The sequence below is a fragment of the Juglans microcarpa x Juglans regia genome, chromosome 2S (genome assembly GCF_004785595.1).
Source record: "Juglans microcarpa x Juglans regia isolate MS1-56 chromosome 2S, Jm3101_v1.0, whole genome shotgun sequence".
NCBI lineage: Eukaryota > Viridiplantae > Streptophyta > Magnoliopsida > Fagales > Juglandaceae > Juglans > Juglans microcarpa x Juglans regia.
In genome coordinates, this window is record NC_054597.1 from 8,627,785 (window position 1) to 8,650,764 (window position 22,980).

General features: G+C 37.2%; 1 protein-coding gene and 1 pseudogene across 1 annotated transcript; both read left to right on the forward strand.

The window, feature by feature from the left end:
• The first annotated feature begins 7 nt into the window (after window positions 1-7).
• Window positions 8-3,168, forward strand: LOC121253327 (annotated as a pseudogene).
• On the forward strand, window positions 3,156-13,377 carry LOC121252467 (pre-mRNA-splicing factor cwf26-like). Its single transcript, XM_041152132.1, is given in 8 exon segments — window positions 3,156-3,246; window positions 3,352-3,419; window positions 3,510-3,576; window positions 11,373-11,476; window positions 12,067-12,139; window positions 12,318-12,376; window positions 12,378-12,496; window positions 12,730-13,377. Coding segments are annotated over 6 exon segments (504 nt in total). The 5' UTR covers window positions 3,156-3,246; window positions 3,352-3,419; window positions 3,510-3,513; the 3' UTR covers window positions 12,816-13,377.
• The last annotated feature ends 9,603 nt before the right edge of the window (window positions 13,378-22,980 follow it).

Consider the following 22,980-nt stretch of genomic DNA (forward strand, 5'->3'; position numbering starts at 1 on the left):
AGTGGGTGAAACATATGAAGTGTGGGGAAGTTTGACCCATCATACCTAAGGAGACTCAAACTTATGACCTTCAATCTCAGTAATCAACTTGTCAGAACATCTGTTTGTCAACATGTTCCTTCTCTTTGAGAATACAGCCTTTCCTTTCCCGTGTCCTATGAAATAGCTAATATGTGAGTTTTCTTATTTGTCATGCATATAAACATCTTATGATAATCTTTCCCGTGACTTTGTATCTTCTGAGCAGGCACCACTCTGTTCTTCCCAATACAAATCTCATCTATTGATTGATAGTGAATAGAATGTGAACTAAGATCAGTTGTGAAATCACAACTATATATTTTAAACATGTCTGAAAACTGTTCTGGATCATGGGGAGACTGGTGGCATAACTCCATTTTCAAACTGTACCAAGAGCATCCAAATTTTTCTCTGCTTCTCCCCTCCAGGTATTGGAATGGTACCCTTGCAAATGCACCAGATTATAGCAACTTGGGAAGATTTATGCACTGGTTCGAGATTTGGTAGGCTCAACTATTGGACTTGGGAGCATGTTTGAGAAGTGAAGGTAGACAGAGGAGCGACGATGAGTTGGGACAAAAAGTAAGAGAATGGTGTAAATGAGGGAGTTGGAAGAGAAAGTAGATCAATGGAGAGCATACAGCATTTGGTGGCGAAGGTGTGGTTAGGGACAATGTAGGCCATAGTGTGTTTGTGTTTGAGACACGAAGGTAGGGAGAGGACTAGCGAAGAGTTGTAAAGAGGGAGTTGGAAGATAAAGCACATCGATGGAGAGTAGAAGACGTTTGGTTATGAAGGTGAGTGGATATGATGTGGGCCATTGCAAAACTTAGGGGCCAAGAAACAGTTTCTTGGAGCTTTTTGTATGAGAGGAAGCATGAAAGAAAGTTTAGAAATGTAAAATTTCATACTGAGTGATGAGTGTAGGGGGTGTATGGGATCCCACATTGCTTGGGACCATTTGTGATGCCCAAGGGAGGCCCAAGCCACATTTGGTCCATACTCCAAATTCCAAAAGGACTGGTCAAAGATAAAATTGGAGCCTTATTGGAATTATTATAAAAAGCAAGAATTTATCCCTCCAAGCAATGTAAGATCCCATTCATAATCAACACTCATCAGTCAGTGTGGGGTATCACAAGAAAGAATATCATTTCTTCTTTCTGGGTACTTACTGTGTAGAAAGAGTATTTTTTGTTTAAATGAGACCACCTAACATTAATGCTTAATTAGTCAATTGACCGATCCATCCCAAAATCTATGGCCTAACCTATTTTTACAAGCAGGACCATATCAGAAAAATTCATTGGGAAACTAAATCTATCCCTGACCATGTTGTGATTTGAAACCTAACTTTCCTCAGAAATATATTAATGGGGATTCTCCACCTTTGTGGTCCCCGATAGGCATTATATTCTAATGGTTAATCTTGTCTGTATAGGTAGGTTAAACTCCTTCACAAATGTCATAGCCTAAGGTCCAAACTGTTCATGCCCGTGCCAACAACCCTCCTAGAAACAGCTCTCCTTTTCTTTCTTTTTATTTTTGATGAGTGAAACAGCTCTCCTTTATTACTAGAAAGAGAGGTCAGAAGGAAGAAATTTCCAATTTGGGCGGCATATTTCTGAGAGACTACTTATCAAAGACCCTAATACAAGATAGCCTTGAGAAAGGGCAGATGTATAGAACCTTCAACGAGATAGTGCTTTTGCAACTCTTTCAAAATGGAATCTATTCCAAACATATATGCCATGGTTTCTTACTTTGACAGGGTACAAATATCTAAATCGGATATTTGTAGATACCTTCTCAGACCTATTGCCGATAATATATTTATGTATGGATAGGTAGATGTTGTGTGTATAAGTTAATGAATTGCATGGGAGAAAGAAATGAAAAAACTTCGACATAAAAAAAAAAGAAAAGAAATGAAACAAATTCTAGGTGAAGTTGTAATATGTAAAATTAAATTAAATGCGTTTGTGGAGTTGTGTCAATTATCAATGTTTTTTTAGTTTATTGTATTCTGTCAATCAAGATTCGTCGCTTCTTGAAGAGTCTGAATTCATGGCATAGAAATGTGTGAATGAAAATGGATGCAACTTGATATTTATATTGCCCGGTTTCTTTCTGATCTCTTGCCTATTAGACTGGGAGATTGTGATATGTAGTCAAGCTGCTGATATAGGCAATTGAAGCTGTTAATAGATTCTGCTGCTTCTATGTTGGTAATTCTAATGGGTTTAAAATCCTTTTTTTTTTTTTTTCGTTGAAAATCAAATGCAGTAATATTGTCTTTCCTGCAAGTTCAAGGCCATTGATATTGAATGATGGCGGCGGCTTCAACTTTGGGATCCAAGTCGCTTAAAGAATATCTGAAGAGATATGAGAGCAATGATGAGGAAGAAAAGGAAAATAAAAAAAAAGGAAGAAGGTGGTCCAAAGTAAACCAGATGTAAAAGGTGTTTTAGTCGTGAATGAAGATCCAGTTTGGCAGAAACCATTTAATCTTGAAGAGGAAAACAATGATGATTCAGCTGGTAAAAGTCATTGCATTTTGGTTTCTAGTATATAGTATTCCGTATCTAGTTGAGTTTGTTATAATGGTAATAAGAACATTTTCTGTCGTTTGATGTAGATGAAGAGAAGCCACAAGTTGATGAGGACATTGAGGTTAAGCGGATGAAGAGGCTCGAACAACTGAAGGCTATGCGTCCATATAATGCCATATCAGAGGATGGAAGTGGTTGGGTTTCTCTCTCTCCCAAAGCCACTAATTCTAATGATCCAAATTCTGATATGTCACCACCACGTAAGCCGGCAGTCCGGAATGACACACCTTCACCAGAACATGAATTGAAGCCTGCAGATTTTGGCAGAGGTAGCTCTGATTTGTCACCTTCACGACAGTGGCTGAAGCACCAACAGAACGATACAACATCTGATTTTCCTGACATTTCTCCTCCTAGATGGAGGAGTCGTGGTCCTTCGTGCCAAGATGACTTCCAGGCTTCTCCAGGGTCGGACCTTTCACCCCCAAGGAAGACCAGGGAGGATTTCCAGATTCCTGGGTCGCCTGATCTTTCCCCTCCACATAAACGTTCAACTGAAACCAATGCGTCGCGTGCATCTTTTCTTCAGGAATGAGCAACGAAAAACAGGTCTGCTTACTGGCAAAGAGATCAGTGAAGAGATTGCTAGAACTAAGAAGACTGATTGGTTAAGGTAAAACCGACACTTCCGGCTTATATTATTCTGCATGCTCCTTTTAAGTTTATGTTCAGTGAATATAAGTTGTTTATTGTGTCTGATATTCATTCCTCTCTGTAGGTTTAAAGAGATGGATCCTTCTATAAGTGGTCGAGGTGCGGAACCTGTATATCGTGATAAGATAAAAGGTGAACAAAACTAATTTTTTCATTATTTTTTTGATATTATGTCTGAGTTGGCAATGCTTACATTCTTTGCTTTGGCTCCTAATGCTGCAGGGGAATGCATATTGAAGGAAGCTTTTTGAAGTCAAGGCAGAAAGTAAATGTAGAAGAGAAGCCCAAGGTACTTTGGAATAGAACCTTAAACCTGTCATGGACTCGTGTGAGGAGTGGTATAGTGAGTATTTTTAATAAAATTCTTGTGAGTATTTTATACCTTAAACCTGTCCCGTGTATTTGGCTTAGACTATTTTTAATAAAATTCCAATTTACTGATCAAAAAAGAAAAAAGTCTGTGAGGAGTGGTATAGTGAGTATTGTGAGTCATGTTTGATCAGTGAATAATGTCTTGATCCAGATTCTGCTGGAAGTTTTAGTAATTGACCATTAATTTGATAATAACAATTATTATTTATGGCAACCATCATCATCATCATCACCATCGTAATGGTCAACATTCATTAATTTTGCTAGTTTTATGAGGTTCACGAAATTTTTTTCTTTTCTTGGATTATCATTTCCCCCTTTTCTTCTCTCTCTGTTTTTTTCTTGGTGTGGGAGATATGTAGAATATCCATGCAAACTGCTGATTAATAAAGATCTTCTTACTTACAAAAAAAATGTAGAATATCAGTGCAAGCTGCTGATGGCAAGAAACGTCTGATGTTCATGTTGAGAGAATTACAGTTTTAGAGATCATTACCACATTATATCTGTCCCTCCCTTCTTCCTTCTTTCTGTTTTCTTTTGTTGGTAATTGTCGACTTTTACCCTTGAGCCCATGTTACTCAATTATGCTGACAAGTGCCACTGTGGCCCTTCAGTATTTTTCATGTTTCTTCATAAAAGAAATTTCCATTTTATTACAAGAATTACAATTCTCATGAATGAAGGAAATTGGTGTTTCTAACGGATATATTAGGATAAAGAGTGCATATACATATTTGTTAAGGTTATCCTTCTGCTGAGCAGTTGATCCATTTAATTCTATTGCACATTCTGGATATTTTTTCTTTTTGGGTAATCGAGAAATTTTTTTTTGATAAGTAATAATCTTTATTGATGTGAATGAAATTAGGCGAAGCCCAAGTACACAGGAAATATACTAAGTGAGGCACCTAATTACATTCTAGTAGACTAGAAAGAAGATAAAAACTCATGAACATTCCCTCCCTTCAATACAATAGCAGAAAACCACTGGAAAATAGAGAATACAAAAAAGTTCCAGATTTCCCCCATTGCATGCTCCTTGTTATTAAAGCACCTGTCATTCCTTTCCAACCATAAACACCACATTAAGCACAAAGGAATCATCCGCCACACGGCTGCTAGTTGGACACTACTATGAGGTCTGTTCCAGCATGCTAATAAATCCACCACACTCTATTAAGAATATCAGCCCAAAGCTCCCCAGCCACCTCACAATGTAAGAGCAAGTGATCTACCAATTCCCCACACTTTTTACACATGTAGCACCACTCCGTGATCATCATACCTCGTTTTCTTAAATTGTCAACCGTCAAGATCTTCTCAAGAGCAGCTGTTCAAGTAAAGAAAGCAACTTTAGAAGGTACTAATACCTTCCATATACTCTTCCAAGGAAAGAAAGTGGGCTGTAGGGCTGTCAAAACATTGTAGAAAGATTTAACAGTAAACTTTTCTTTCCTCATGTGAGTCCACAACATACGGTCTCCCCCATTGGCCCCTAGCTTTGCTAAATACAAGTAGCTGTAAAAATCTGCCAGCTCTTCTAGTTCCCAGTCCTGAACATTTCTTGTGAAAGTGACATTCCAAGTGACCATCCCATTGGCACGACATAGAACTTCTGAAACTGGGGCTTGCTGATTTCTAGCCAAATTAAAAACAACTGGGAAAGCCAAACAAAGAGGGCTCTCCCCACTCCATACATCGAACCAAAAGCGGATACGTGTTCCATCACCCACCTCAAACTTAAGATGTTTTTCAAAGGTATTCTACCCCTTCCTTATGAATTTCCACAGGCTTACTCCGTAAGACCCCCTACCCTCCTTAGAGCACCATCCCCCCCACACACAACCATACTTATGATCAATAACCTCTCTCCACAGCGAATTCCCTTCCATATGATACCTCCACAACCACTTCCCTAAGAGTGCCTTGTTGAAAACACACAAATTTCGCACCCCTAACCCCCCATTCGCCAATGGACAGCTCACCCTTTGCCAACTCACAAGGTGAAGTTTGGATTCCTCCCCCAATCCACCCCACAAAAAAGCTCTAAACAACTTTTCTAACCGGTTTGCCACACCCACCGGTAATGGAAATAGAGAAAGATAGTAAGTGGGAAGGTTGGAAAGAGTACTTTTGATAAGGGTTAATCTCCCCCCTTTCGATAGATATAGCCGCTTCCATCCTGAAAGTCGTTGCTCAACCTTCTCTACCACTCCATCCCAAATACTCCTTGCTTTGAAAGACGCCCCCAAGGGGAGACCAAGATATTTCATAGGGAGAGAGGCAATTTTGCAACCTAGTAACTCTGCTAAAGAGGCTATATTGTTCACCTCCCCCACCGGAACCAACTCCGACTTCCCCAAGTTCACCTTGAGTCCCGAAACAGCTTCAAAACACAACAAAACTGCCCTTAAAGCTTGAATCTGTCCACTAACAGCATCACAAAAAATGAGCGTATCATCTGCAAAAAGTAAATGAGAAATGGAACTGGTATTACTATTGCTTCCCACTGAAAAACCAGCAAGAAATCCCCCCTTACAGCTGCGTCCACCATACGACTCAATGCCTCCATTACAATAACAAAAAGGAATGGGGATAGCGGATCCCCTTGTCTTAAACCCCTGGAAAAATGAAAAAAATCACAAGGACTTCCATTGACTAGTATCGAGAACCGAGCGGTTGAGACGCAATGTTTAATCCATTCACACCATCTATCCCTGAAACCACATCGTCTAAGCATATAAAGGAGAAAATCCCAACACACATGGTCATAAACTTTCTCCATGTCGAGCTTGCAAAGGACCCCCGGCATGCCCTCTCTCAACCGACTGTCCAAGCACTCATTTGCTATCAAAACTGAATCCAGAATTTGCCGACCCCTTACAAATGCATTTTGAGGTTTGGAAATGAGTTTGTCCATGACCAAACTCATACGATTAGCTAACACCTTTGATATGATTTTATATATCCCACCTACCAAACTAATAGACCGGAAATCTTTCAATTCATATGCACCGACTATTTTCGGAATGAGAGCAATGAAAGTGGCGTTTAGTGATTTCTCAAACTTTTGACTAGTATGAAAAGCATGAAAGATCTACATCACTTCCTCCTTCACTATGTCCCAACTCTCTTGAAAGAAAGCCATAGAGAAGCCATCCGGACTCGGTGCTTTGTCTCTGCACATACTTTTCACCACAAGATGCACCTCCTCTTCATCAAACGGCCTCTCCAACCAACCTGCTACATCCAAATCCAGCTGAGCAAAGGGTAAACCATCTAGTTTGGGACGCCATTCTTCTTTTTCAGCAAGGAGATTCTCATAATACTGCACTATGTGGTCTTGGATTTCTTCGGAAGAATGTAACACATTTGAACCGGAATGGAGTACTTCAATAACATTGTTGCGCCTATGTGAGTTAGCCACCTTGTGAAAAAACTTAGTACATTTATCCCCCTTCTTCAACCAAATTGCCCTTGAATTTTTGCCTCCAAGATATTTCTTCCAACAACAAAACTTTCTCAATTTCGGTCACCACCACTTTCTTCCGTAATAAAGAATCCGCATTAACTACCCCTTCCTCCAAAGCTTGCAACTCATCCCAAAGGATATTTTTCTGCACTTCCGTATGTCTAAATTCTTCTTCGTTCCATTTCTTCAAGTCATACTTGAGGGCTTTAAGTTTACCCGCCACTATGAAACTAGGGGTACCCTCAAAAGAATAATTGTCCCACCAAGCCTTTACCTTGTCCGCAAATCCTTCCACTTCCAACCACATATTCTCAAATTTGAAGGAATGTCTACCCCCACGAATTCCACCACAATCAAGCAAAATTGGGAAATGATAGGAGCAAACACGTGGCAGCCTTTTCTGACGTAGATCCGGAAAGTGCATCTCCTAAGAAGAGGAGACTAGAAATCTGTCCAGCCCGGACCCCCCTCGGCTATTGGACCAAGTGTAGGCCCCCCCAACCAGCGGAAGATCCACAAGATTCAGATCAAAGATCAACTCTGAGAAGGCTTCCATTGCCCCTGACGACGTAGAGGCCCCTGCCCTCTCACTAGGGAACCGAACAATATTAAAATCTCCACAAAAAACCCAGGGTAAATCCCATAAGGATTGAAGACCTGCCAATTCCTCCCACAAAAAGCTTCTATCTCTATCTATATTGGGCCCATGCACACCCGCTAATGCCGACCTCCACCCATCCGCAATGTTCCTAAAAGATACAGCCATTGTGAATGCCCCTATGCAATCCTCTACCATCTCCACCACTCGCTTATCCCACATTACCAACACACCTCCCGAAGCCCACGATGAAGCTAAAAAACACCACCCCACAAAGGAATAGCCCCACAAGCTACGAATTATGTATCTATCAACACCACACAACTTAGTCTCTTGAAGACATACAATGTCAACCTTCCAACTACGAATGAGGGATCTAATACGGAGACGTTTATTCACGTCATTGATCCCCCTTACATTCCAAGAAAGAATTTTAGGCTTCATTAAATAACGAAGTACCCTTACCCTCCAACCTCTCTCTCCCCACACTTCCCTCCTTGTTATCGTAATTAATAGAGCATTTGAGACGTTTCAACTCCCAGTCCTGTTTCACTGCTGATTTCAGAGCTGTAGGTCTCCCTACCTCCATCGCAATCAAAAGGGCCTTAAACTGATCTTCATACCCAGCAAACGAGATTCCCACACACTCTTGAACTTCCTCTACTTTTTTTAACAGCCAATCTTCTGTTATATTGTACACTGGCTCTGGAGAAATAATGCGTAACGGGATAGGACTTTCCAACTCATCCTTATCACCCTCAATACCGCTGCCCATAAGCTGATCCACTGGTTGAACCATAGAGTCAGCCTCCTTCAACACCACTGAAGATGACCCAGTACCCCTATCAATCCCTCCTTCCATATCCACTAACCACAACTCCCGAGTGTTATACCCCTCATCCACCTCCCCATCCTTCAAAATTTTCTCAAAAAGCCCAACTTTTTCGACCTCCACAGCCTCCAGAGCCCCCTCAGCCACTTCCGCCGCCATGGGCATTGCCCGAACTGCACCTGAACATTCGCAGGTGGTCGGTGGAATGTTCTGTGCATTCCTCGACGCCGCAGGGGCATCAGCGACCTCTGTCGCACCCAACTGTGCAGGTCCCGAGACTGGATCCGCGTCCATCTCCCCTGAAGCGTCACTCCCCAGTGGACTAAACTACTGCAATGATGTCAGAGAGACATCGGAGACCTCCATTGCGCCTATCTGTGCAAGTCCCGATGATTGGACACCTCGTCAACCTCCGTCGACCTCCATCGCACCTTTCTCCTCTATTTCTCGGAGTGCTGCCAATGATTCCGGCACCCCAGATGTCAACGGAATGCCCGTCCCCTCTGACGGCAACCCCTGGTCCATTGTCGGCGGTGGGTGTTGAGACCCACCCGACGATGATGGAGTTTCGGCTCTTGGAGGCCGACGTCTCCAAGCTATCCCTGCGGCCTGCCGCTTGACAGGCTGGGCCTGTTGAGCCACGCAGGAGGCCTTATGGGTCTGCTGGACATTCATTGGCCCATAGGCAGAGATCCCTTTCCCTTTAGAACTAGGCCCTTCTGCCTGACCCAAGCCCAACTCCCTCCATCCCCCCTCCTCAACGCTGCGTTTCACTAACTCCATGTTCCTCTGCAGAATACAAATTTGAGTTTGCATTTCTGACAAGAGACGAACCATGCTTTCCTTGTCAAGTCCGTCACATCCCCTGCCATCCTCCCCACTCCTCTGCACCCCAACCAAACCACCATCCCTCCCACGCATGTCAGAGCTAGAGCCCAGTCTAACAGTACCTCGAGCAATGTCCAGGTAGCTCGGTTTCTGTAAAGCTACCATGCTGCCGCTGGAGTGATGAGGCAGCACTGCCGTCGACGCTGGAAGGACCTCCCTCAAGACCTCCATCAACCTCCTCCATCCCGCTCCCTCACGGTCCTCAGGAATAAAAATACAGTTCCGACGACCCCCTTGTTTATATTCCACCAATGCCATGAATGCTCCTTGAGGGTTGGAACATCGTTGAGCTATAAAGCCCCTATCTCCTTCCTAATGAGCTATGTAGAACTCTCTTTTCCTTACCTTCAAGCAGTCATTCAGTGCCTTAATAAACCAACTTGTTGCAGTTGATCCCAAGTGTAGTTTTTTTACAAACTTCCAACCACGTTCAGTGATGATCACCCCAGAACCATCTCTCACCACCACAAAAGACTTAAGTTCAATGTTAACAACATTCGAATCTACCATCTTCCTATCCATGTACTCACCCATCTTTATCTGAGGAAGTTTCAGATATTGCTACTAAAAAAGAGAAAATTCAATCATAAAAACACAAAGAATGAAACTGGACAAATGGTTAAGATGGAACAACACAACTGCTTCAATATAACAAAATCGAGAAATTTTTCATCTTGATTGTGAAAAATCTTGTCTTGATAGCAGTCATAAATTTTTCTATCACACTTTGTTACTTTGGGCTTCTTCTATTGTATTGAATGGAGGGAATTTTAATGACTTTTATGCTACTTTCCGTAGCGTGTAGTTTGTAACTAGGCTTTTTCTTGTATATTTCCTGTGTACTTGGGCATTGCCTTTTTACGTGGATTAATAAAACTTCTTATTTATCAAAAAAAAAAAAAAAAAAAAAAAGCAGTCATAAAGTCTCCCTATTTTTACCTTGCTGCCTCTTTTAGAGTGACATACTTCTAAGGAATTTACAACCATTTTTTTTAATTTATTAGGTACTGTATAATATTGTCTTATAAAGTTAACATTTTTTTCTTCAAAATGGAACATTTTGAGTTAAACATAACTTGAGATGTATAGATATGAATTGGTAAAAATTTTGCGGTTATTTGTTTGCGATGAGTGGATGAGTGGACAACTATTGGGCTGGGGGGTGGGAGCTTTAATTGATCCATTTTCTTTTTAACTTGGCTGAATAAGCAATTTATTTTATTTTGAAACAAATAGGTCATTGATTTTTACTATTCTTTTTATCAGTATCATTGCTTTCGACTGATGGTTGGATAAATGACTAAAGTTTAGTCCAGAGAAGAAATGGCTCCAGTGGAGTTGTGGGGGGCGATGGCAAGTTGGGTATGGGGCGTATATGTGAGTTTATGTGTTAGATAAATGTTTATGTGGGTGGTGGGCCAAGCAATCTCATCTTGTGAAGTTTTTCACGAGAGGCGTTTCTTTTTTCTTATTCTTTTTTGCCCTTTCATATTTCCCAAATCTTTCAAGAACTTAATTGTGGAAGGGACAGATTCAGGCTTGTACAATTGCAGTCTGATGATGTTCATGACTCTGAAAAATTTTCCTTGTTCTTTTTATCTCTTATGAGGCTTTGGTGCTAATGTTACAGTAATTCTGCTAGTTATCAAAGAGACTTGGTGGTTATCAATACAAATGACTATTTTTAAGCTTGGCAGACGCTCTGAAATTCTATTATGGAAGGCAGTTAAACCATGAGATTGTAGAGGATGTAAAAACTTGCGTAAATAATATGTTAAGTTCATCATAGTTATGGACTCAGGCATCTTTTTAGTTTTAATATTGTAGCGTGAGTTCGAAGCTTCTTTCTTTGAAAACTAAATGCAGTCCCTTTTCTTTAAGTTGAAGAGTCAATTTTCATTTCCTGTGCATTTTAATCGGGAGAAGAAGTTGGAATGGGGGAAGGGCTTGACTCAAAAGCGGGAAGCTGAAGGTAAGCTGCAGGAATTGGAACTTGAGAAGGAAAAACCATTTGCACGAACCAGGTAAACCAAAGATACCAGATTTTATTTTATTTTTATTTTTTAATATGGGAAAAAAAACCAGATTTTAAGGTCTTTTTTTTACTTGCATTGTTGTGCTGACATTTTTTATTTGCATATTTAGACGTTTTATTGTGCCACAAACATCTGGGCTTCTTGTTGTTTAGATGATATTATACTAGGGGAAATATAATTCACCACAATAATGGGTGTATTTTTTTACATTTGTAATAATGGGCGTATTGTTGCTGGCCTGATATAAGTCTGTTCCTTTATTGTACCCAAGTAAATTTTTGCTTTATAATGGCATATGATCAAATTTTGGGCTATCTTGATGATTTTGTTCTCAATATGATGGTGTAATCATTGGGTATTGTGGAAATACACGTTTGTATGAAATTGGACATAATAAAATACTTTTGTAAGAAAAGAAATGTTCTAAAAAAAAAAAAATCTCGATGAAACATTAAGCATGCTCGACTGCTTGGCTATCCATCTTCGGTTTAACTAAGGCACTACACTGTACTTTCATCCCGTCTTCTTTTGTGTACCTAGTGGCGTGTTGGAATTGATAGACGGATTCTCTGATGCAGGGATGATCCAGAACTATACAACATGCTGAAGGAGAGATTAAGATGGGGTGATCCCATGGCGCATTTGGTGAAGGTAAGTTATTGACTGTCTTATTTTTTGCTGCCAAAATTATAGAATTGATTTCTTATTCAACATCTCTCTGACATATTGCAGAAAAAGCATCCTGTGTAGCTCTTGTATATGTCCTGTGTACTTGGCTTTGCCTATTATCAATAAAATATTTATTTACTGATAAAAAAAAATATTGCAGAAAAAGCATCCTGAAATGGTTCTCCCAAACCTAGGGGATAGTGAGGAGACGAAGGAATCGGTTTGTTGTTCCTCAGGACATTCCTGTCCACAGCTGGTTAAAAAGAGGATTAGATGCTGCACTAAATCAATATGGCATAAGACCAGGAAGACATTGGGATGGAGTTGAACGTAGTAACGGTTGGTTCACCTCTACCATTCTTGAGTCAGATATTTCTTATTTACCTTTCAGAGAAGCTATGGACCTTTCCTTGAGTATCTTCCAGTGTGCCATGATATGGCGATCCCAGTCATGTTGTTACCACAGGAAGATTCTTGTGCTTGGAAACATAGAGCCAAAGAAAAAAGACAAGTATTTAGAGAATACGTTTAGTTATTAGAACTGATTAACTTTGCTGTTTTGCATCTTATAGGATTTGAGAAGGGATTGTTTAAAAGGACGGATGAGAGACGAGCTACAGAAACAGAAGCAAACCTGTGGTCTGTCTCTGACATGTGACTTGAGTCTTGACAGCGTATGGACTGTGTAAGAAGATTCCAATGGGCTTTCTATGTGTTTTTGGAAAGGCAACGAGGCGCCCGACTTAAAGCAACTTCAAAAGAGTTAATTGGTTGTGGTGGTGAGTGGTTGGCGTCCTGAATTGCTAAACAGCATTATGTTTGCATTGCCAGTGAAGTTTCTGTGGTATTAGTCCAGGTAATTTTTGTTGCCTGCTCTGTGGATTACACCACAATTTTATAAAGCATGCAGACTCGAAGGTTTTATGCTTTTCAGTGAGATGGCCTCTCTTATTGTGGGTGGTCTGTTGCCAAGCAAGCCTATATGGTTTTGGCTTTGGCAGCTGTGACCACCTCCCTTTTAGCTTTTCCTTCCATTGCATGTGATCTATATTGATGTTTTAGAATGTAAAATGGTTAAAAACTGGAAGATGGTCACTTGACTGCTGCTAATTTGTTGCTGCTTGGAGTGATAGTGACTGTGATTAGGAATTGCAATATAGCAGTTATACAATATGGGAAATTCTGCATGAAGTCTGATTATATGATAAGTTCAACAATTCCGTTGGGCCCAAATATTGTGTGCATCTCTCTTTTAATTGTAAAATATGTTTAGAGTTTAGATACAAAAAAAAAAAAAAAAAAAGAAAAAAAAAGAGAAATGTTTTAGTAATAAAAAGGATTTCATAAAAGTAAACTTATAAATTGATATGGTTAGATTTAATACGTTCGATTATAAAATTACTTTTATTGTAAAGTAGATATACAATTTATATAGTCATGTCGGTTTTTAAGTTTACTTTTATAAAATATATTTATGTATATAGTACTTTTAAAAAACTATATAATAAATCTTAATTAATTGTGATCCTTCGCATTTGTGTTTATAATGGTTATGTTTAAAATGATGACTTTAATTAAAAGTCAAGTCTGAGAAAAAACTTGAAAATTTGACTTCGAATCCGACTTCGCACTAGCTCCTCTCCGACTTTGTTTTGGAGTCGATTTCTTTTTTTTTTTTTTTTTGGTCGGAGTTGGATGTGTTGTTGGACCGATTTCGATTTGATTCGACTCCTACTTTGTCCTCCGAATCTAACTTTGACTTTGAATCCGATTTTAGTATTGTACCTATGTTTAAAAAAATATGTATTTATTTATATATTTATCATATATACTAATATATTTATATAGTTATATAACTAGAATTTATATAGTGAAATTCAATAATATACTAGCATGAGCTAATTATTATAAAATAATATACTTGTAAATAAATTAAAAATAGTTTAGTATATGTAAGCATCATAATATTACTACCATATATAATCAAATATAGAAATAAGTTAGACATTAATATTGAAATAAGCCTAGTATAATAAGTTAATAACACAAAATACTAATTTACTAAAGTATAATAACATGTAATACTAATGTATAATAATATGTAATTAGACACTATAGTATTCTTGTATAGAAATAAGAGAGACATTATTATACAAATAAATCTAATATAATAAGTTAATAACACATAATACTATGGTATAATAACATGAAATTATACACTGAAATAATATATAATACTATACTATGATAAAATGTAATTAGACACTATAATATAAGACTGGTATAAAAATAAGTTAAATAATTAGTATAGAAGTAAATTAGCAGTGAATGATTTAGTTTGTTTTTAATTTTTGAAAAAACTAAAACTTGAAAGCCCACAAAAATTCTTTTTTAAAAATGGGCTAAATATGAAACTAAAAAAAAGTCTAAATCCGACAAGCCGAAGTTGGAGTCGGATCGGAGCCTACACAAATCAAAATCCAAGGCAGAGTTCAAATTTGAACTCCGACAAAGTCAAAGTCGGAGTCGGATTACTTGAGTCAGATTTAAGGAAATTTGACTCCGACTATGTTGATACTCACCAAGTTACTTGAGAATTTTATTTGCTAACAATATAAATAATTGCATTAAAAAATTTTTCTAATTCTCTGAGTAAGCATAATAACAATGAAAATACAGTAAGAATTTATTTGAAAGGTATAAATATAAAGAGTAATTCTACATACAATCGTGAAGTATATAAACACCGCGTAATCGCTTTGAAAAAGAGTGAGGTCTACTATTAAAAAATTAATTTTTTTCATGTGGGTCTCATATTTTATTCACTTTTTCAAAGCGATTACGTAGTGGTTGTACAATTTACAGTTATAAATATCTTTTCTCAAATATAAAAACTGATTGTAACAATATCTAGCTAGACGTCTATAAATACAACTGTACTCCCAAGTCATATTTTTCTCCATCTTTCCAGTCTTGGGGTATATATGTTATTAATGAGAATTAAACATGGCACTACAAAAAATCACTTTTTGCAGTGCTAAAAATCAAGCAAAAAGTAGTAAATGTTGCCACAAAAAATTATTCCTTTTTGTCGCCGCTAGGTGGATGCTAATAATGTTAAATACAATATCTTTCTACAGCGATATTTGTTGCTGCAAAAAATCATATATTATATAGCAAAAATATACACACCATGGTTAAATATGGCTGCAAAAGACATTTTATTTTTTTTCCCACAAAAAATATTACTCATCTTGACTCTTGAGGTTTGGCCACAAATACTAATTTGTGGCGATTATTGTCACCGCAAATAAGTGTTTGTGACAACAAAGTTATGAAATAGTATATTATAAAATAAAATAATACTGAATCTAGAATATATTAGGCCGGCAAAAAGTGATGCTTATAGAATAATAATAATAATAATAATAATAATACTTATAAGAGACCTGGTTAGTGATCGCGAACAGCATTAGAAATAGAAATATATCTTATTCATGGTTAATTGATACAGATGCATCTTAGTTATATGGCTCAATATATATATATATATATATATATATAGAGCAATGCTAGGTACAGTCCCCAAATGGGGACTGCAATGCAAGTCTAGATAATTTTAACTTTAAAATTTTTTAAAATTACAAAATTATCCTTCTTAAAATGATGTTTTCTCTCATTTAATAAAAGGTCTGCATATGCAGTCCCCAAGTGAGGACTGCAAATAGAATTTCTCTTAAATAGCAACGCAACTTTCTGTATCCTATATTAGATTTCAAAGAGATTTTTCACTATTTGCCATACCACTACCACAATCTTTTGGTGGCTTCCAACAAACATGGAGACAACAAATTAAGGGGAAAACACAACTGCAATACTTGATCTGGATCGATCTCTGTTTAAGATTACTCCTTGAATATATATATATATATATATATATATATATATATAAAAGACTACTAAAAACCACTTCCATCTAACACTTCATATTTTGTTACAAACAAAAGAATAAAAATGCTAATTTCTAGAATTAATTCCTAATTAATCAATGATATTAATTATTCCCATTCCGCAAACTAGATATCATGTTCTAAATATTTGAACCTACAATTAACATCATATAATTCCAAAATAAATTCTAATAAACAAATTAATTATGGTTGCCACGGCGTGAGTTTTCAGTGAAGCACCTCTTCCACATAGTTGCCGCTAGCCACTGCCCAAGGCCTAGCCTACTGCACCTCCACAAACCACCAGCCCTTACTTAGCCTCCATCTCATAGCATAACAGCCCCGAACGAAAACCACCCAACGTGTCGAGATCTCCCTCGCACGACAGAAGTTGCCAGGCCCACTACCTTAAACCTTCGCCCCTATCGCCCACACTACCATTGCACGTCTAAGAGGCATCTGTTTCCCTCACCAAAAACAAAGTATTTCATCCCCATCTGAACACCCATAGACCAACGTCCCTCTCAGCCATAGTGCAACGTCAAAATCCTCCATAACGCTATCCTACACCACCATCGCCAGCCACCGAAAATACCACTGGTAGTGCCCTATGCTGCCACACCGAAACATAGTAATTCCACAACTCGAACCCGCCACCACTGCATCTAAGGAGAGCCACCGCACGTCGCCAGCCCCCACCTCGACGTCTCCACCTACACAAAAAATTCCACCGGACACCTTACACCACCCCAAGCCATTGCTATCTCTCTCTCTCTCTCTCTCTCTCTCTCTCTCTCTCAGTGCTAACCACCCACGACCACTGCCTAGTCCCTTGCTCCGCCGCATGCCTCTTTCCCTCTCAATAAGCCTCAATCGTATCACCCTTGCTAGTGTCTGCTTGGTTTTCAAATACGAAAGATTTATTTTTCCCCTGTAAAGATTTATTCTGATGAAAGTACACTTATGCCATTTGAGTTACAACTAAAGTTTGAATTTGTATATTTTTATGTTAGGCGTGATTTTTACTATGGGCATCAGTTGGTTTGCAAAAAATTAGTATAATATTTTTAGTGGGCCTGTCTCACTTTATATTAGTACAAAAATCTTATTTTACAATTAATGTATTAGTAGGAGGAATTAAATGGATATCATTGAAATTTGGGAAGTAATGATATTTTAGGGTGAAGAGAATTTTAGATATTTAGGAAAAATAGGTTATTTTAACATTTTAGGTTTAAGTATCAAAATACGTGTTCGATAAAAAATTTACGAAAGTTACGTGACTATTTTATAGGTAACGATTAATATTTGCTCAGCACTTTGTTCTGTGTTATCACATCCATTTCCCCTCACTTCAATCTTATTTGAAGATGGTTTATATCTAAAATAGAAATTATTTTATTTGATCTGTTGGCAATAGATTCTCTTATTCATTACTTTTTTTATTCTAATCATTTAAACTCATTAAATTGTTTTTCATCTTGAAATGAATCAAGATTTATAAGGAGTTGGTGAATGATGCTCGAACATGTACTTGTTGTGAGTGCCTATTTGTTGGAAAACTTTTGAAAAGTTAAGAAGTCCAGGTAAGCAGGGTTCCTATGCTAGACTTTGCATAAAAGAAATGAATTGAGGTCGATTTTGGAAAATATATGTGTTTTATTATGAAAAGAAATTTAAAACAACCTTAGTTATTTGTTCTGAATTACTCATGAAACTTTATATAAGAAGAAAGTATTTTTGGTCATGAACGATGTAAACATGAGCTTATTTTTAGCATTCTATTTTTGAACTGTGCAAAAAGAGTAAATATGAAAATTTGCGCATAATTATATAATGTTGATCTGATTCTGTTATGTTCTGAATATGTTCTGAACTCTAATATGAAATGATGTGATCTCTGAAAATCTTTAGTATGACATTCTGTTTCTATTATGTTCTAACCTTACCACGAGTGTAAAAATGTGGCCTTTGTTCAGGTTGGTACCGACTTTTCTATTTTTGGTGCATCCACTTTGGAAGCCAAGTGGTTTTCTGAGTGGTTTTTTTTGTATGCATACTCGGGACTTCGAGAATGAATAAGGGGAAGATTTTACATTCTTTTTCTACTCGGTTGGCGGTCAGGGTTTGCACAACCCTACCACGGGGTTAAACATGAGATTCTATTCTGATGTGATATTTCAGTTATGCTATGTCAAATGAATTTTGAATAAGAATATTTTTGAACTTTCGCTCTGATATTTTTGATAACATATTTTGATTCTACATTCTGAAAATAAAAATATTTTGTTCTGCATTCTGAACTTTATAATGATAATGTTTACATACTATTATATGTTTTTTGGTTACTGAGTTGTTGATAACTCATCCCTAATCTCCACAATATTTTTTAGATAATTTTGATGTCTCAGCTGAAAGTAAAGAGTAGGAAGTATTAACAATGTTTGATGGTCGAAGAGGAATAAGTGTCAAAATATACAAATATTTATTGGAGAGTTTTATTTAGTAGATTTATTATTTTATTTCATTTTGGTATTTTGAGACATGGATAATTCCGAGTCATTGTGAAGATTTTAGTTTATTTGATTGAGGTATTTATTTGGTGTCTCCAGTCTTGATGTATGAACATATATTTTTAGTTTTGAATAAATGAATTATATTTTATGGGAAATTAGGAGTATATAAATATATTATGGGAGATAGTTTTTAGGTTACAAATGCTAACTCTTCAGACTTTAAGAACCGGGGCATTACAATAGACTTCTATATATATAAATATAAATATAAATATATATTTCAGTGGTTGCCCTGTATTTCTCGTTTGTATCCGCTTATCTTTTCTTTTCACCAGTTGTTTTCTTTTATTTGGGTAAATGCTGGTGGTATCTCAAAACCTTCGTAGAAGTAATTGGTTCATAATTTGGAGAGGCATCGAATTGAAAGAATGATATGACCTTTTTGAGGGCAGAAATTGAAAAAATATAGTATAATTGGAGTCCATACATATGCACTTCAGCACTATGTCAAACTCGTTTTTTTACCCATAAGGGGGTACTTGTTTTACTTGATATATACATTTGTGTAAGGGTGAATACCAAAAATCACAGGATAATATTTTTCTATCCTTTTGATGTGTAAATTAAATTAATAATCTAGTAAATATAAACTCACAAGCAAGACACAAGATTTTTACGTGAAAAACCCTCCAATGCGAAGGGAAAAAACCATGAGACCTAATCCAGTTAAACTTCCACTATCAACGATAATGAGGTTATAGATTGTCTTCTCTAGAATAACATCTAGAGGCTACCGATACATCAAGAATATTTATATTATTGGTTCAACACAAAATCATCACCATACAGATGGAAAACCACAAGAGTGACAAGAAAGACTTCCCCAAGTGAATATTTGTAGTCGACAGATGAAGATGAATCTTAGCGATCGACACCAGTCAAAATGAATATGTCGACATCATGAACAACATACTGAAATTTTATCAAAATCGAACCACAGATGATCTCTCAAATGTTTGATGGAAATGAGAGAAAAAAAGGAAAAACTTCGTACACGTACGCACGACTCTATCCTTTTTCTCTCATGTCTATTCATCTTCTCACTTTTATATCTTTTTTGTGTAGGTCCGTCACTTTCAACCGCCACTCTCATTTACTTATATATGTGTATGATAAGCAAAGTTACAAGTATGTCATTACCATAATTTCCCTCACATGGAGGGACCCATCATAACAAATCTCCCCCTCCTGACTATGTGAGAGGTTCCATTAAACATGCTTTTGCATTTTTGCATAGGCAGTTGTTTTGTCATCATATCTGATCCATTTTCATCAGTATGGATTTTTTCAATCTATAACAACTTCATCTCCAATGCATTATGAATCCAATGATACCTCACATTAATATACTTGGATCTTGAATGAAAGATTGAGTTCTTGCTGAGATGGATAGCACTCTGACTGTCACAGTAGAGAATATACTTCTCTTGTTTTTGACCCAATTTTTCTAAGAATTTCTTCATCCATAGCGACTCTTTGCTAATTTCAATTATAGCAATATACTTAGCCTCTATGGTAGATAGAGCAATACATTTATGCAGTTTGGATTGCCATGACACAACAAGTGGAGAACACACTTGTAGGACTCTGGTTTGAACTTAGCTTCAAATGACCAGCAAGTGGAGAACACACTGGTTTTGCCTTACCCAAGTTGAACCCGTTTAATAGCTTCTCGATATAACTCTCTTGAGATTGCCACAACTTGCCATTATTTTGTCACGAGAGATCTTTATACCAAGGATCTATCTTGTAGGGCCTAAGTCTTTCATAGCAAAAGACTACTCAATTCTCCTTTCAATTTATTAATTTTTCCAAAATCACGACCAACAATCAACATGTCATCCATTTATAGTAAGAGAATAATAAAATCATCTTCAGAAAACCTTTTAACAAATACACATTAATCAGAAGTAGTTTTATCATACCTGTGCTCACTCATAAAAGAGTCAAACTTCTTGTACCATTGTCGAGGTGCTTGCTTGAGTCTATGTAAACACTTTTCCAGTCGACACACAAGATGATCTTTACCCTTTGCTATGAACCCCTCTAGTTGCTCCATATATACTTCATCCTCTAAATCACCACAGAGGAAAGCAGTCTTCACATTAAGATGTTCAATTTCCAAATTCATACTAGTATCCAAGTCCAAAACAACTCTGATAGACGACATTTTTACTACGTGTGAAAAAATTTCTTCAAAATCAATGCCTTTCTTCATCTCTTCACAACCAAACGTGCCTTGTACTTTGGTTGTGATCTGTTTGGCTTAGTCATCAATCTAAAAATCCATTTATTCTTCAATGCTCTTTTACCCTTTGGTAGTTCTACCAGTTTATAGGTATAGTTCTCATGCAAGGATTTCATCTCTTCTTGCATAGCTCTCAACCACTCATATTTCTGATCATGTTTCATTGCCTCTTGATAACATTCTGGCTCTCTCCCATCATAAAGTAAAACATACTCAGCAACAACAAATCTGGTGGAAGGCTTATCCTCTCTAGTAGATATTCTTAACTGATTTTCTGTAGGTGGTTCTGAAGGAGATCCCTCTACTTGTTGATCTAATCCCATATCATCAATTTCAGGTTCACCTCATTCAACTGTATCAACCTGTTCTTTTAATGCATTTCCCCCATACTCATCATGTATCACAGAAGAAGGAAAGATTAAATCCATATAAACAAATTCTTCATTTAGAGATTCATGCTTCTTCTGATTCACATCTTCAATGGTCTGATCTACAAAGAAAACAACATCTCTGCTTCTTTGAATTTTCTTCTTAACTGGATCCCACAATCTGTAACCAAATTCCTCATGTGCATAACCCAGGAAGATGCATTGTTTGGATTTGCTATCAAGTTTAGACCTCTCATATTTAGGAATATGAACAAAAGCTTTGCAGCCGAACACCCTCTCATGCTCAAGAGAAATATATTTTCCTGTCCAAACTTTTTCAGGAATGTCACCATCCAAAGGAACTAAAGGATAAATGTTGATCAAGTCAATTGCTGTCCTCATTGTCTCACCTCAAAAAGAACTAGGCAATTTTGCATGAGAGAGCATACACCTGATTCTTTCACAAATTGTTCTGTTCAGTATCTCTGCTACACCATTTTGCTATGGTGTCTTAGAAACTGTTTTCTCAAGCCTTATGCCGTGACTTCTACAGTATTCTTCAAATGGTCCTCTATACTCACCTTCATTATCTGCCCGAACACATTTCAAATGTCTTTCTGTTTCTCTTTCAACTTTCACATGTAGTGTTGAACACATCTAGCACCTTATCTTTAGTTTTCAATAGAAAAGCCCACAATTTTCTAGAATGATCATCAATAAAAGTGACATAATATAATGCACCACCAAGACTTTTAGCATTTATAGTACAAACATCAGTATGAAACAAATCAATAATGTCACTCCTTCTAGAAGGAGAAAACTTCTTAAAAGAAATTATTCGTTGCATACCTTTGATATTGGATAGGACTTGCTTCTTTGCAAGAATATGAAGTCATTTCTCACTAATGTGGTCAAGCCTCTTATGCCATAACCCAGTGGAGATTTCATTCTCAGCAACAATAACATCGCCCTTGATGAATCTTGCATCTGTCCTGTAGAGAGTGTTGACCTTCCTTCCTCTTGCTAGAATAAGAGAGCCTTTACTAAGTTTCCACTTTCCATCTCCAAGATGATTATGGTAGCCTTCATCATCCAATTTTTCAATTGAGATCAAATTAAAACACATATCAGGAACATGCTTGACATCTTTGAGAAGCAATTTGCATCCAATGTTAGTTTCTAATTGCACATCTCTGATGCCCACAATCTGACACTTTGCTTCATTTCTCATCCTAACTCAACCAAAGTCACCACTGGTATAGGAAGAGAAGAAATCTCTACATGAGGTAATATGAAAAGAAGCTGTTGTATCAATTACCCAAGTAGAATCCTAACAAGCAATATTAACATGAGCATCATCACAAATAATGAACACATCAGTATTAGATGCAACTGCTGTAGTTTCTTTTTATTTTTTCAGCTCTTCACTTTTTTCTTTCAGTTGTTCATTTTTAAACTTTCTGCACTCTTTCTTCATATGCCCAAGCTTACCACAATGAAAACATTTTATTCCTCTTCTTTAAGCAGACCTTCCTATTACCTTGTCACCACTGTTATCACCACGAGGTTTTCTACTTTTACTCCTCCATCGCTTTTCTGTAACAAGTGCCTTTGAATGAGAAGGAATGCCATGCTCTTTTCTTCTTACCTCTTCATTGAACATGCTATCTTTCACCATACC